This window comes from Dromaius novaehollandiae, chromosome 2 (genome assembly GCF_036370855.1).
Source record: "Dromaius novaehollandiae isolate bDroNov1 chromosome 2, bDroNov1.hap1, whole genome shotgun sequence".
NCBI lineage: Eukaryota > Metazoa > Chordata > Aves > Casuariiformes > Dromaiidae > Dromaius > Dromaius novaehollandiae.
In genome coordinates this window covers 142,882,322-142,897,649 of record NC_088099.1, presented here as the reverse complement: position 1 = coordinate 142,897,649, position 15,328 = coordinate 142,882,322, and the positions used below count along the sequence as shown (strand labels likewise).

General features: G+C 42.0%; 1 protein-coding gene across 1 annotated transcript; it reads left to right on the top strand.

Annotated features, from left to right (window-relative positions):
- The first annotated feature begins 7,873 nt into the window (after positions 1–7,873).
- Positions 7,874–14,714, top strand: CTHRC1 (collagen triple helix repeat containing 1). The gene is made up of 4 exons (XM_064507629.1): positions 7,874–8,330; positions 11,573–11,794; positions 12,687–12,903; positions 14,254–14,714. Exons 1-4 carry the CDS (start codon positions 7,962–7,964, stop codon positions 14,394–14,396), a joined length of 951 nt encoding a protein of 316 aa, XP_064363699.1. The 5' UTR covers positions 7,874–7,961; the 3' UTR covers positions 14,397–14,714.
- Positions 14,715–15,328: the final 614 nt, after the last annotated feature.

Genomic DNA, 15,328 nt, shown 5'->3' with positions numbered 1-15,328 from the left:
GCAGATTATAAGAAAAATATCTGCAGTATTTAAAATCTCTTTAAATCCTTTTACTTTTTGAAGCATCCAAAGAACCAATTCAGATATGGAACACTAAAGAGCTAAAACATTCTTTTTTTTTCTTTCGACAATTATTCATCTGATTTACAGAGAACTGTAGGTCCTTTTTCTTCACTGTATATAGAATACGTATTTATATAAAATTTATGCTTTAAAGCCAGGTTTCTTTTTAGTTGAATTTCAGGAGCTAAATCATAAAATTATTTTAATTTAAATACTGAACTTCTTAACAATAAGTTTAACATTCTAAACAGCACTGAAAAATGCAATAGCTGAATAGGAGAAGGAATCACGTTTCGCTTTGAAGTCTGACCACCCATTCTCAATGCATGATTTCAGAACGCTACACATCAAAGGAGAACTGCTGCATCCCTCGGTTGATGCTGGCTGCTGTGCTGAATAGGTCATTGAAGATGTCTGACCACTTTCTGTTTGGTTGTGTTCACTGGTCAAGATCTTTGCCAATATTAATCTCTGGTATTTGCAAAAATTGGCTGGCACCAAAGATATTTTAGAGTCTCACAGGAATAAATGTTATTTCCTGTCTTACCTTTTTTGCACTTATTCTTTCACTCTTATTTTCGTTCCTTATTCTACTTAACCTCTTTTTTTAAAAAAAAAAAACTAAAACATTTAGAAATAATTTTTAAAAATTAAAGAAGTTGGGCTACCTATACCACACCTTCATGAGCTGTCTACTTTTTATCTCTAGAAGTAGAAATAAGAGTATGTTTCTGATGTACATCTATCAAATCTGCTTCTGTATATTAACCAGATTTTACTTCCTATTAAAGAGTGTTTGAGCCATAAAGTATAATTAAAAGATTAAAAACATGCCATGACATTTATATCTGAATTCTTCATTATGCTTACTGCCTGTATTTCAACTCTGTTCATCAAAACTAAATCTAAAGTAGTTTCATTACTTTAGCTAGTAAGAAAGACTTGAAGTAAAGCAAAACCACTTATCTTTAAACCTACACCAATCAATCAGCCATCATTAAATGGCTCACAGCCAAAAGTGTATTTCATTCTGTAAAATCTAAAGGGATATCATGGAGAAACTTATGAGATAGTAACGAGCAGATGAGATGTAAATGTATTGGACTGGTGCACGTCAGGACTTGAAATGGAAATTAGTGCAAGCTAGTTTTCCTAACGTGATTGTAATAGACAAGATCATCCTGAGAATGGATACTGTGAGAGAAGCTAAAAATCAGGATGAAGTTCCCTTGGAAGAGAAAAGGAAAGTCACCAAGACAGTAGAAAAAGAACAAGAAAGGAGAGACAATAAAAACGAGGGAGGACTTTAACTTTTAAATTAATATAACCTCAACAGCAGTACCTATATTTATGGCACACATACAGAAAGTTTCTCTACCTGCCAGTGGAAAATTGTTAACTTCATTTATACAATGGAACGTTTTAATCAATCAAGATGTGCTGTAATTACAGCAAAGTTGTAAGGACAGAAGTAAGGAAGTCATACTAGAAATAAAATTGTGCCTCACAAATGCATAGTTAGATGAGCATCTATAGGAAAAAAAAAAAAAATCAAAGCAGTACTTCAAAAGGTGCTTTTGTTCACAGTAGTCTCATAGGTCTTTCACTGGTCTGGCCAGAATACAATTTCGTCTCCATGTGAGACAGTGATTCAGTAGTGTGCTCAACTATTTCCAGCTACATTACACTAGTCAGATTAAGAGGCAAGACAAACAAAATCTGTATTTTTACACATATAATAATTTTAATGCAAGAGTTTATCTGTTGAAGTATCCTTAGGGCTAACCATTGGATGACCCAAGTGATATGCACAGGGTGAAAATACCTGTCACTGTGCCTAACTCAGCAGCCTCTGTAAATCTATTGCCCTTTTGGCGACAGTGTGTGTCCATCACTGAACAGACTAGGCAGGGCCTGCCCAGGAGGCCCGCAGCATTGCCTGCAGCCAGGGCATTTTGACACAGAGCTCAGGCTGCCTGCAGGGACAGTGTGGCCATAAGATGCCCAGTCCCACCATGGAGCTGTGGTCTCCAGGCAGCACTGCTGACCTCCCCAGTAGGCTGAGGCTTGGTGACCATGCATGAGCTCTGCTATTGCCAGGAATTCCTTCTCTCCTGTCAGACAGAAAGTTTTATACACCTTTGTTGAGTGTCCCGGACCAACTAATTTGTATCTGCGACCTGGTTCTTTTGCATCCACAGTCTGCTGTGTGTCAGCTATGGCTACTATGAAAGTCTGAAAGTTTCTTTAAGACACCCAGAGGAGGTAGGCAGTCCTTTCTCAGACTACCGTGTATTGTTGCATTGACTCTCTTCAGCAACTCCTTTTCAAAGAGCATGCTGGATACAAATAAAAATAAACATTTAAACAAGTCCATTCCTTTAATCTCAGCATTTTCACTAACTCAGGGTACCATTTTCCAAAATTCGAAGGACAGATCTATGGCAGATGAATGGTATAGAAGAAACAAGACTGTTCCCTCTGTTGAAGAAGCTACTTCCCTGCATGAATAAGAGTATTGTGAATACCATATTCTAATTACTTACTGGCACAGGACTTAAGATAATTTTTCAATTCAGTAGAAACGGCTGTTCTATTCATTGAGGATTCAGGCAGCCAATTTTTCTACCATTGACTAATTACAACCAGTCTAATCAACTAATGTTTCCCTGGAATCCAAACTCCCTCCTTACACATTTTAATTCACTGGAGGCCTGCGCTGTATATTTAGTCTGATCCCTATAATCACCATCTTCTTCAAGAATCTAAATTGTGACTGGACAGAAGTAATTTTCACATTCTACTGCAGATGTAAGTTCTCCATCAACCTTCCCTAACCAGACCTGCTTTGAGCAGGGGGTTGGACCAGAGGAACTCCAGACATCCCTTCCAACCCAAATGTTTCTGTGCCTGCAGCTAGGAGTGCAGCGGCTGCGCTTGGAAGACAGCGAGTTTTGCAGAAGTACATATCACAGTCATTTAGAGTCAAATTTTCCATCAAGTAGAAACAGGTCTCAGTACGGACTTTTCACCATAATGTTTACATTATGGATATGTCTGATCTTTTATCCTGAGTTATCCTTTATCAGTGACGCATTCAGTTCTCCCAAATAGTTCTACAAAAGTTCATCTACCTTAGTCTGACAAGTTGTGAGTGGTATTTAGTTTAAGGTATTCAATGCTTCACTTCTTATTGTAAAAGTAACAGCTGTAGAGAAATACAACTGTAAATCAACTGAAGTACTTACACAGAAAATAAAAGATCTGCCTAAAAGTTCCAGCAGTTTATAAAAGCTGTTTCTACCAGAGGACCTCTTTGATACATGTCGTATGTCCTGTTCTTGCCTTCTTGGTAATAACGTTAAAGTTTTACCTGGATAGAAAGCTTAACTAATACGAGTAGTAGAAAGAGTAGTGAGGAGTAGTATAATCCTCTCTCCTGTGGTTTGTACCATGCGTTTGTACAGTATTTCCTATAGCAACATTAATAACTTCTGTGTGGTTATTCAGAAGAATAACACAACTGAGTATTTAATTTGATGATTTTTGTCTGGCACTCAAAGCTGCCATCCTCCTACATACGGACGCAGGGTGTTTCTTCTTCAGACAGACCTCCGAAGGGTTATCGTATGCTTTCACGGCATTTAAGAGCCGCTGGTCTTTGACGAACTTCATTATTATGCTCTTAGCTCTGCCTTTTCTTTTTGGCTATCATTTACATATTCAACTCTTTTCCATGGACTTGTGAACTGTTGGCATGACTTGACTTTCACCTGGAGGTATGGAATATCAAAAAGCAGAATACAGATGTGACTTAAACTTCTAAGATTTTTTCAAAGGCAGATATAATACTGTAGTGAGTCCTACAGCCTGAAGGAGAAAGAATACTTTAGTAAGTTTTACAGTCTGAAAAAAGAAGTCTGCCTCACAGCTATTTAAGATTCAGATGATAACATGTGTACCTGCAAAGTAATATTCTGACTCTAACGCCATGGTTATCATGTTTATTTAGAAGCTACTGGCAGATTGTTTATATATCTGTGCTAGTAAAACAACAAAATACAGGGAGAGAGGGTTCAGGGTATTTTAAAAAGTTAAACATGCTATTTAAATAAAATATATAAATTAAAAGATATTAAAAGGGATCAAGACTGTGATCTCTTTGATTTTTACGGTCTTCTAAAGGATTTTTTTGTGGAAGAAAATTAAATATATTAAACCTGTAATAAATTTTCCTGAGCAGTCTTGCTTTGGTTTTCTACTGCAGCTTACTTTGGTTTTCCTCTTATTGCTGTACAGACTGTTCTTTGTTTCCTTGATCAGACAGTCAGGCTGCAAAGAGCCGTTTGAGAAATTCAACAGTCTTCTCTGATTTCTGCCTTTTACATCTTTGACACATTTTCCCCTTCTATTTCCTCTAAAAATATAGAACATTTTAAAGGAAAGCAATATGCCCTCGTGCTAACTCAGTCACCTACAACTTACCCCAAAGTATCAGTAACAAAATGAACAAGAGCTAAATGATGAACTCCATGATGAAAAGCACACACCAAGGGGAGCTCAGCAACTGAGTGTTGCTGCACTGGGCACTGCAATGCCTGCCCTGAGTGCTCTGCCGCTTAGCCTCCCACAGGCATGAGTTTCCCAAAGTGATGCATAGGTAGCATTGCCATTCAAAGTCAAAATCCCCAGGCATCACCTGAACAGGGAAACTTCTAAGGCAGTAAGACTCAAAAGCAGAGGAAACGCCCTGGATTTGGCACCTACCTCATGGGGCAGGTGCCTCTTTTGGCTCAGGATCCTAAGCAATTACCTTTTTTTAACAGATACCTAAGCTTGATTTCTGTGGTTGTGAAAAGCCAGAATTAATACACTCCCCATCTGGGAAGAATCCATTTCTGAGTGGTTAAAGCTTCTCCTCACTGTGTAAGCACAGGTTAAAATTTTTGTTCTATCAGATTTGGAGTATGCTGCAATCTTTCAGTGCCAGGCTCTGCATTTTATTAAGATAAAATGCTCTTATTTTTTTCTATTGCAGTTGTTTGTGTTTGTGAAGATGCATGAATGAATATCAATTTGTAATAATGAATACCACTTATTTACTGGGCCAAAAAAAGGATATGGCTTTCAAGCACGAGGCTACCCCTCCAATATGAGGAATATGAGGATTCAAAATCCTGCTCTACTAAATGGTATTCATAAAACAGAAGAGCTCACACAAGAAAGGCTGAAAAACCTGGTGACCCAATGGCGAACACTTGAATTCAAACCTTTTATAGTCCAGGCAAATGGGAGCACTGGTGCATCTGAGTGCACCCTCCTCTCCAGCCTCCTGTGGCTGATCTCCAGGGTGCTCCAAGGCAGTGTGAGGAGGAGAAGGAGGAAGAGACTACTGGAGTCGCAGCTGGGAAACTGCGCTCACAGCGCTGGCCTGGAGTGAGATCTGCAACTTATCATGGGGGGTCTTGTGTGAGCCTCTCTGAGTTATGCAGCAGCAGAGTGGCAGTGTGGAAGATTTTAGTGACATTTAAATGGTAGATAGATGAGCTTCATCATCTTTGCTGATATGGGCGTAAAGCCACATTTAAAAGAAAAATTCCATATCATATGGCAGTATAGGTTTGATGAAGGAATCATTAGTTGACAGATAAGGGCTCCTGCTATTAAGATGGTCAAGCTAGGTTATTGTAGCAGCCCTTCTTGTACTGAAATTATTTTAAGGCAAATTAGATTACTAGCTCTGATTCAATTTGAATATCTCACCCAATATTCAACAATAGTGACTGTCTTCAGAAGTACAAACAGCATTGAAATATGTCAGAAGCACACAAAGCAAAAGCCTCGCAGATGGCAAGGGCTTGATCAGATTGAACCAGGCTAAGGAGGATGTTTATATTTCTGTTTTCCAGATGTTAATTCACATTGCAAGTCAAATGAGTGCTAGGGACTACGCAGTACATTACTGGAATTTGAAGCAGGCATTCCTCCATTATTTGCTAAGGCCTTCTTTTACAGCTTTCTTCAGTTTGCTTTCTCTGGAAGAATCATTGATTTTGGACCTCAAGTGCCTCCTGTGTTCTAAAGGAATTGATATGCAGGATGGGAAGTAGACACAAAGGATCCCAAATTCCTTAAATGCTTCTAACTAGACCTAAAGAATGCTGTAATGGTGAGAGAACTCAAAGAAATGCACACAGATGTATATGCAAATTTTGCTATCTAAAATAAGAGTAATTGTATTAAGAAGGTCTTCAATGCTGCTGTACTGTGTACATCAGCTATCACACATCTGAAGAAATTAATCTGGTAACAGAAAAATTTGGTGATCTGGGAAAGGATGTACCTTAGCGACAGACACTCTCAATGCTGGGGATCCTTAGGCACTTGGATCATGATGCCCCACTTGTGCGAACAAGCATATGACAGAGAAGTCAAAGATCCTCCTCCTCCTAACATTGTCATGAACCCTGATGAAAGGAAAGGTTTGCTGGCAGTGACATACAATTGCGTAACGAATCTTCTGTGTGTACCTGTTGGTGGATCTTTACCAAGGCTGTCACAGAAGCAATTATTATAATTAAGCAGTTACATCATTCCATAACTTTTCCCAACTGGTTCAGGGAAAAAATATTTATTAAGCATTTTATGAAACAAGATGCGTGCATCATTACAGTTCCCCACAAACTTGTCCTTGCCTCACTGAAAAGTGGCTGTCAACAATTCTGACATTCAGGACGCTACGTAACGCAGTTTACAAGAGTGTCTTAGGGTCCAAATCTTGTTTACTGCTTTACTGCGTTCAGGCAACATGGAAGTGGGAAAGAGAGAAAGAGACGTGGCTTCACATGCAGAGCTCAGAACGATGTAAAGAGGTTTAGCGTAAATGAAGACCCGGTTCTGCATGTTCCAGAGGGAAAGGCTCAGTGTCTTGTAACATGCATTCCTACCGGAAAAATGCCTTAAATACCTCAGGAAAAAAAAAACTGAAGTGTATCTCCCCCTTCTGGAAACTGTACCACTACAAATCCCACTAAGACTGCAGCATTCCTGAGTTATCTTTCAAGTATCTGTTACTTCCATTTAATACCCAAGGATAGGCAGCATTCCTTATAGTGCTTTCATTTATAGCATGTTTCAAACATAAAGCATTATTTTAAATGAAGGCAAAATGAGATGGCTTATGCTGGCTTGCAGGGCATTTTCTTGCGTTACTAAATCAACAGTGTTCAGTGGGTTGAGGTATTTTATAAAGTCTCATATTTTGCTGCTGCTTAGAAGGATTTTGTGTCCTTACGCTGTGCTCCTGTTAAATCAGTCATTTATACCTAGCTATTTTTAAATTGTTCCTACTCAAGCTACGTTAGGCTTCTGAAGTGGCCTTATGCCGCCTTTGAGCTGTGAGTTCTTGGCAAAACACATCTTTAATCAGACAGGTATTATCTGTAAAGCAAATTCCTACAGGCAGCAAAGCGGCTGCTCCGAGGAGAGCGGAACGGCTCCCGAGCGCGGCTGCCGTTACGCGGCGGGTCTAACCCGCGGCACCGCGCAGCACCACCCCCGCGCCTCTCTCGCGGCGCCGCCTCGCGCGCCCTCGCCTCATGCTTCTGGTAGCTTCTCGGCGGGCGGCACCGCCTTCCCGCCTTCGCGCGCCGCCGCCATGGCGCCGGCAGCTCCCCGCACGCGCTCAACGGTCGGCGCCGCTGCCCGAGGGCCCTCGCTCGAGGCCCCGAGATGGCAGCGCTGCCCTCGCCACCCCGCGGGCGGCGGCGCCCTCTCATCCCCCGCCCGCCCGCGGGGGGCCGGACCGAGCCGCAACGGCTGCGCTCGGCCCCTCCGCGGAGCGGAGCCTGGCCGGAGGGGGCGGGAGCCCCCGGCCGCCGTGCCAGCGGCGTTGGGGGATGGCTCTGCCTGCGAGTTCCTGCTCGGTTACAGGATGGAAATTCCGGGCCTCCCCGGGGAGGGAGCTCGGGCTCCGCGCGCTGAAAGGCTCATTTATCGCCGCGCTGCCGCCGAGCGCGACGGACGCGGCCCGCCGCAGCGCCCGCTCCCCTCCGCTCCGCGCCGGCCCGCCCGCCGCCAGCACGGCCGCCCCCGCGCCGCCCCCTCGCGCCGCCGCCCGCGCCATGCGCTGCGCCATGCGCTGCGCCCCGGCGGCCGCCGCGCTGCTGCTGCTGCTGCTGGCGCTGCTGCTGTGCCCGGCGCCCGGCGGCGCGGAGGGCGTCAAGGGGAAGCAGAAGGCGCTGCGGCAGCGGGAGGTGGTGGACGTGGTGAGTGCGGCGGCGGCGGCCGTGGGGGCGCGGGGAGCTGCCGGGGGGCGAGGCGAGGCGGCCGCCGAGCCGCCGCCGGGGTGGGGGCGCGTCTGCCTTCCCGCAAGGGCTGACACGAAGGAAGGCGGCCCCGCCGGGTGCCCCGTCTGCGCCGCGACGTGTCGGCGGGCGGCGGGCGCAGCGCCCCGCTCGCTTCTCGGGGTGTCGGATGCCCTTGCCCCGCTTCTGGGGTCGCTTGATTTCTCTTTCGCTCTTTTTATTACCGCGTGGTTGTGGTGAATGAGGAAAATGGTGAGAGAGGGTTAGGCGAACTTTCACAGAAACCGCTCATTTTCGGGGGCTGGGTGTATTTCTTCGTGTTTTCTACATAGGATCAGAGTCTCTGGAGTTTGTGGTTAAAGTCAGCATAGTCTCCACTCCCAGTCATGTCCGCATGGGAAAGCCAGGCCAAGTTAGAGTGGAGGCATCGCTGCAGGAATAAAGGATGTACTGTGAGCTGCCATCCTTCCCCCTGCAAATCGCAGAGGCAAAGATGAAATCTTTCAGCCCTTGTAACATCAACAGTAAATGCTGTTTATTTGCCAAAAGACTGGAGTAGTGAATAAATAATAAACTACAAAAAGAAAAAGAAATAGAAGGACAGCTCTTTAACAGCCACTAGGTACAGTGAAAGCTGCAGCTTGCGGTGTGCTTACTAACTCCACTTTTCCTTCAAGTCACGTTCCCTTTGGCACTTGGGTCTGCGTAGCTCTGCTCGCGATTCCATTGCAGCTAGAAACCTGAATGCATTGGAACTATCCCGTCTCGGGGGTAGAGGAGAGGACTGGGATTTTCCAGTCCTTGGAATGTAAAAAGCAGATGTGAGGCCATTTCCAAGAGCTGCTGGAGTGCCATTCACCTCCTATAGAAAATCAGTGACACGGATGTTTCTCCCATGATCTCCAGAGAGATCCCCAAAAGTGATGTGCTGAAGGCACCCTTGCTGGCCAAACTACTTCCCTATCACACAGCTTTGATGTCCTTTTACTGTTATTGTAGAAATTGAGTTGCATCAAGAATAAGGCCTCTGCACCCATGCAGCAGCTCAAGTTTTCTAGCTGAGTAGTATTTAAGGGTCCCTCACACTGGGCATTTCTTTTGCATTGCTTTGTGCTTTTGGGTGTGGCAGATCGAGCAGCATAGCTCAGATGACTAGATGGGAGCTGATTCATGCAAAGTCCTGTTGTACAGCCTGTTTCAAGTAAAGCAAACTGTACACGGAGCTCTTAAAGAGCAGACTGAAAACTTTTAAGACATGAGTGAGAGGGCTTCCTGGCTTCAGCAGACATTTTCATTTTGAAAAATGCTTTATGCATTTTCAGCCTAGGAAAACATGTAGAAATACTTGATTTGGCAAGCAGATGAATTTAGTTGGAGTGGAGACCAAAGCCTAGGTAATTCTTTTGCTCGCATTAATTTTTTTGGTGAGCAACAGCTTAAGCTATTCTCTGTGGAAAAAAGATTTATGGCTTTAAACTCGCAGCGGTTGCAGCTCCTCTTTTTGTGGTGCCCTGCTCCCTCGTGGCGGGGGGCCGGGCCGGGCCGGGCCGGGTGAGCGTGCGCTGGGATGCGGCGCTGCGAGCGTGCAGCCTTGGAGCTCGCAGCTTTCGGTGTGCTTAACACTTTTGTGTGGAGCGGCCAGGTGCAAAAATCAGAGCAAGTCAATATTACAAATAGATTGAAGAGGAAAAATATCATCAAAATCAGGGGATCAATGCCTTAAGAAATAGAAATGTCTTTGCATAATTATTATGTGCTTCTCCAACCAGTCTTCTGGTGGCTGTCTTGATTAAACAATCCACTGTTTCCTTACCATATGCCAACTTTTTTCTTTTTGTGTGACCATAGTAAGGAAATACCAGCATTCATTATTCTAAGTTGCATTTTCCGTCCGTACTTCTTCATATAACTATTAATTTTATTAACAGTGTGGCCCAGCCAAGCCTGTGATGACCATTCTGTTGTTTGCATTTAAAGCACAGAATAAGCAACAATCCCAGAACAAAACCGTTCACCAGACAAAGGAGAAAGGACAAGGACTGTGGTGTTACAGTTTCTGCAGTGCAGATAGTGTAATGGTTTGTAGGAGGCGGAAAAATTACACAACTGTTTCTTTTTGAAGAAACAGATGTGTATTAGGTGAATGAAAAGGGAGGAATGGAAATAGATGTGAGAAAGGGGAAGAGCAGAGTACAGAGCTGAAGATTTGGGATGAAGATTGGAGCAAGCAGTCAGTCATCAGATGGGAAAGAACATTTAAACTAAAAACTGTGGGGCGTGCCGTGACATCACCAGCATCTGCAGATTCCTGCTGATGCTGTTTCTGTGCCTGCTCCTGCTGGCTGTGACACAAATTGGCTCCTCCCTGGTGTCCACTGCTCACATTGCTGGGGGAAAGAGCGCCAAGCTGCACAAACTCAGTATCCAAGGCGGGCAAAATCAAATCTTCAAAGACAAAGTGTGTTATATGTAGTTTGGGAGGGCAACATTTGGCCTTTCATAATTACTTTAACATTATGGAGGACATTAGTGTACAGTTCTTCCATGCCTGTATCTCCATTGATATGGATGGGAATCCTGAGTACAGGTTTACTGCAATGCACAGCTTCCCAAATCTGATCAACATCAATATGCTTTTAAAGTGCACTATTTAAAAGCCTTATTGGCACTCTGGAGTCTGCCTTGCATGACTGTGACAGCATTGAGTCTGTGCTGGAGGTGATAGAACAAAAAAATTGTTAGCCTCTGTTCTGCATGAAATGCAAAAGTTTCTCTACTTTTAAAAAGAAAAAAGGACTGAATTATAGTAAAAGCTTTTACCAAGACAGTTATACAAGCAGTGGTGGGGCAGGAAAAAGTAACTATCAAAATTTAACTTTTGTTTTTGTATTGGAATGCTTTGAATCTTCTTATGTTTCACTATTGTGGCTTTAATCCTTGGTCTAGGGCAATTTCTGATCCTCTTTAGGAGTTAGTATTTACGCATTTTTTTAATAAAATAATTGAAATCGTAATTTACAGTAAATTCTGCTTACACTGTTAATTTATCTTTGAAATTTTTTTATATTTTTTTTCACTTTGTCCTCTACTGGAACTCTTTTCTTGTTGGTCCAGAAAAAAACATTAGCTTGTGCCAGAATAAGTTGGGGGGGGGTGCCTCAGAGTTAATGGACAGAGTTGGCAAAATCTGTGATATTTTTCAGTATAATGGAATGTGCTTGCAAGGCCCCAGCGGAGTTCCTGGGCGCGACGGGAGCCCTGGAGTGAACGGAATCCCCGGGACGCCCGGCATCCCAGGGCGCGACGGCCTCAAGGGGGAGAAGGGAGAGTGTATGCGAGAGAGCTTCGAGGAGTCCTGGACGCCCAACTTCAAGCAGTGTTCATGGAGTGCACTGAATTACGGCATAGATCTTGGGAAAATAGCAGTAAGTTAGCTTTGCCAAGGATGCTGTATTTTACCAACTAAAGCAATACCACAGCAGTTTGTAAATTTAACTATAGGTACAGTGTAGCACAAATAGGGTGAACTTCTCAAAGGTTTACTTCAGGTCCATCTCAAATATGTTTAAACAGCTTCCAACATGTGCTTGGTTGTTTATTTTTGAAACAGTGTTTCAAAAGAATGATGTAGCTGGTTTAAGAGTACTTTTAGAAGACCAGGTTCAGTTTTTCACATCTGTAGCTGTAAAGCTGGAAGTGACACTACCTAAAAAGTACCTCTATAAGTAGGGCAAGATTTTTACCACATTATAAAGGGCAGGAAAGACTTGCATTTGTTAATTGTACTTGACTATAACTTCTGCTTCAAAACGGTCATTCACAAAAACTCTCTTGGAAGGTATTACTGCAAAAAGGATAAGCATTTTTCAGGGGCAGGATTAAGAAATCTTACCCAGTCTAACCCAAGTATTCCCATCCTCCACTGAAGCCCTTGAGTATAAAACTTGCAAACACAATGGTGCAAGCCTAGCAAGAGAGTTAGAAATCCCAACCTAGTAGGAGCAATGAAGCAGTGCAAGGAGTTGAGGGCAGCTTTCAGATAGCTGATAGCACTGTACATAAACCCCAGAAGGTAACTAGGTTACCAACTTACCAGCAGGTATTTTCTAATTAAAGTTAAGAATTTCAATAGTCCTCCTTCCCCACTATCCTCTGTGAGGTGCTGTTTCTGATTTGCATCATATGGTATTTGTCAGGCACTACTCTTTTTTTTTGAAGGAAAGGAATTAAGAATATAGTCAAAACATTCTCAAAACAATTCTAGGAAGTTGGTTCAAAATCAGAAGTTGCTACCAAAATATTTTTGTCCCCTCTTAGGAATGTACATTTACAAAGATGCGCTCTAACAGTGCTCTTCGAGTTCTCTTCAGTGGATCACTTCGGCTAAAATGCAGAAATGCCTGTTGTCAGCGCTGGTATTTTACTTTTAATGGAGCGGAATGTGCTGGGCCACTTCCTATTGAAGCCATAATATATTTAGATCAAGGAAGTCCAGAACTGAATTCTACCATTAATATACATCGAACTTCTTCAGGTACGTATGCCAAGACTGCATGAACAGAAATATATTACTAGCTGCTATTAAATCTAGTTACCAAATGGGTAGAGAGCATAGATTTTGCTGTAGAAAGTCAAAAGACTCAAAAGGCAGAAGGGTAGTTAGTTAATACTTGTTCTGTCTTATAACTGACTATCAATAACAGTAACAGGACTGGAATTATTTATTAAATAGTTCTTTTTACTGTGGTGTTTTTCATGATACTTTACACCCGGCAGTTTAGAAATAGAAGAGGCTTCTGAACACAGAGGCATACTATGCTGTATTAGCACAGGGTAAAATTGCATTACTGCCAAGTAGAAAGTGTTACCCTGAATTAAAATAATGCTATTTACAGTTATCTGTGCAGAACTAGACTAGACTTAATCCTCCTGAAATTTCTACTATAATTTTCAGCTGAAATGCAAAAGCACCTCAAAAGTGAAATTATTTACTGGCTAAGCCAAAAGCAAATGAGTGAAGTCATTCCAATATTGAAGGATATGATACTATGAAAATAGGGTAAATATACGAGCATGAAGTCTGTACTACTTTACCTTTCTGATGGTTGCTGCTTATACTCTGAGAAGTATCTATAAAACCAAGTGTGTTACATCAACTTAACAGATTTATGGCTATGACTACTCCTCACATTACATCAGTGGTTTCAGCTATACTTTGTTCTCAGAGCCCAACCGATTTCTGCCTAGAACAGGGCTAAAGTACTGTGAAGCCAGCAGTGCAGCTCTTCACAAAGGCCATTTTCTTCCCTGTAATATTTTATGACAGTAGTAAATACAGCTTCTATAGCTATGATATTTTTTTTCATCAGGGGTTAGAACATGTCTGTCCTCATTAACCCATCTCCAACTAGTGATGCCAGTGGAAAAGAAAGGTGATAGAAGTGGAGCATCAGACAGAAACAGTGAAGGAGGACTGGAAGATTACAGGGTGGCACTCACTTTTGCAGGGTTCAGCTGCCCTCCCCATTCCCCACCTCAACTATATTGTTTCAGAAAAGATAACTGGATGGGACTGAAGCCACGTCCCAGCTACCAGTTCATAAATTTAAGCATTTAAAGGAGATATGCCTCCCATTTAGCCATCTTGAGGATTGCTGTCTGCTTCAGGTAACATAACAGAGGCCAACAGGGAGCATGGATTCTGTACCTGTGTTGCCACACTAATTTTTTTTTACTCTGTTTTTTACTTCCAAAAATGTTGTTCAGATGTAATTAAATAGGACAAACTTGCAATGAACTGCTGCTGGTAAGTATTTGTATCCAGCTTCAGTTATGAAATACAGTGATCGTGATTGTGTCTAACCCAATTTTTGTCTTTAAACAGTGGAAGGCCTGTGTGAAGGGATCAATGCCGGGTTGGTGGATGTTGCCATCTGGGTTGGCACTTGCTCAGATTATCCAAGGGGAGATGCTTCTACTGGATGGAATTCAGTCTCCCGTATCATCATTGAAGAACTGCCAAAATAATGTTCCAAGCCCTTTTTATAACCTCTCCCTATTTTTTTTTATTATTTTGTACAATTTTCTTCAAAATTTTTTTCTATAAATTTGGGTGCAAGTATTTGACTAAAATGCACCAAACTCTTGCATCTGTAGTGTTTTGTCTAACTTTTTTTTGGCACACTGAAGGGGCTTTTATAATAATCATTTTAGAATATAAATATCAGAAATACATTAGTTTCCTTTTTAAATTCATTGTTTGGATTGAAATATGAACATGTATCACCATTTTAAGAGTTGTAACTAACTTTTTATATCAAATAAATAAGACCTTTTACAAAAAAATTCAGGCTATTTTATTGGTCAGCAAACTGTTTAAGGTATTTACATGGTATTATGATAGACATTTATGTTTTTTAGAAGACCAGAGAAAGCTCACATCTTCACTTTAGCCTTCAAAATACACACCCCAAATCTACTTCTGTGAACCTGATTGCAGAATAGGATGCTCTGTTGTTAAAATTTGAGGGCTCTGAACAAACTCGTGGTGACTTAACTGTGAGCTAGACCATGATCAGTAAGCACTATATACCTCATTTTGAAAAACTAAGTACAAACAGACTATCATTAAGTTTTCCTTCTCCTCTTTGCTTTTTGATGGATTGGATTTCAATATAAAAATCCATTATTACTCTCCAATACTAGCATGCAAATACTACATAATTGTACAGTTACAAAATTTAATTTCTTTTCTCCACTAAAATAACTAATTCTCCTGAGTAGAGCCTGTCAGGTTACCAATTACCAAAGTGATTTGGTATATTTGGTTAATTAAAAGCTAGATATGTTAGTTTGGAAGATAGGGAAATAAGGCTGAAATGCCTTGGCTTTCAAGAAGTGTACTGGTAAACTGATGCTGCAGATATTTAATTGCAGTCTCAAAACTGGACAAAAAGTGG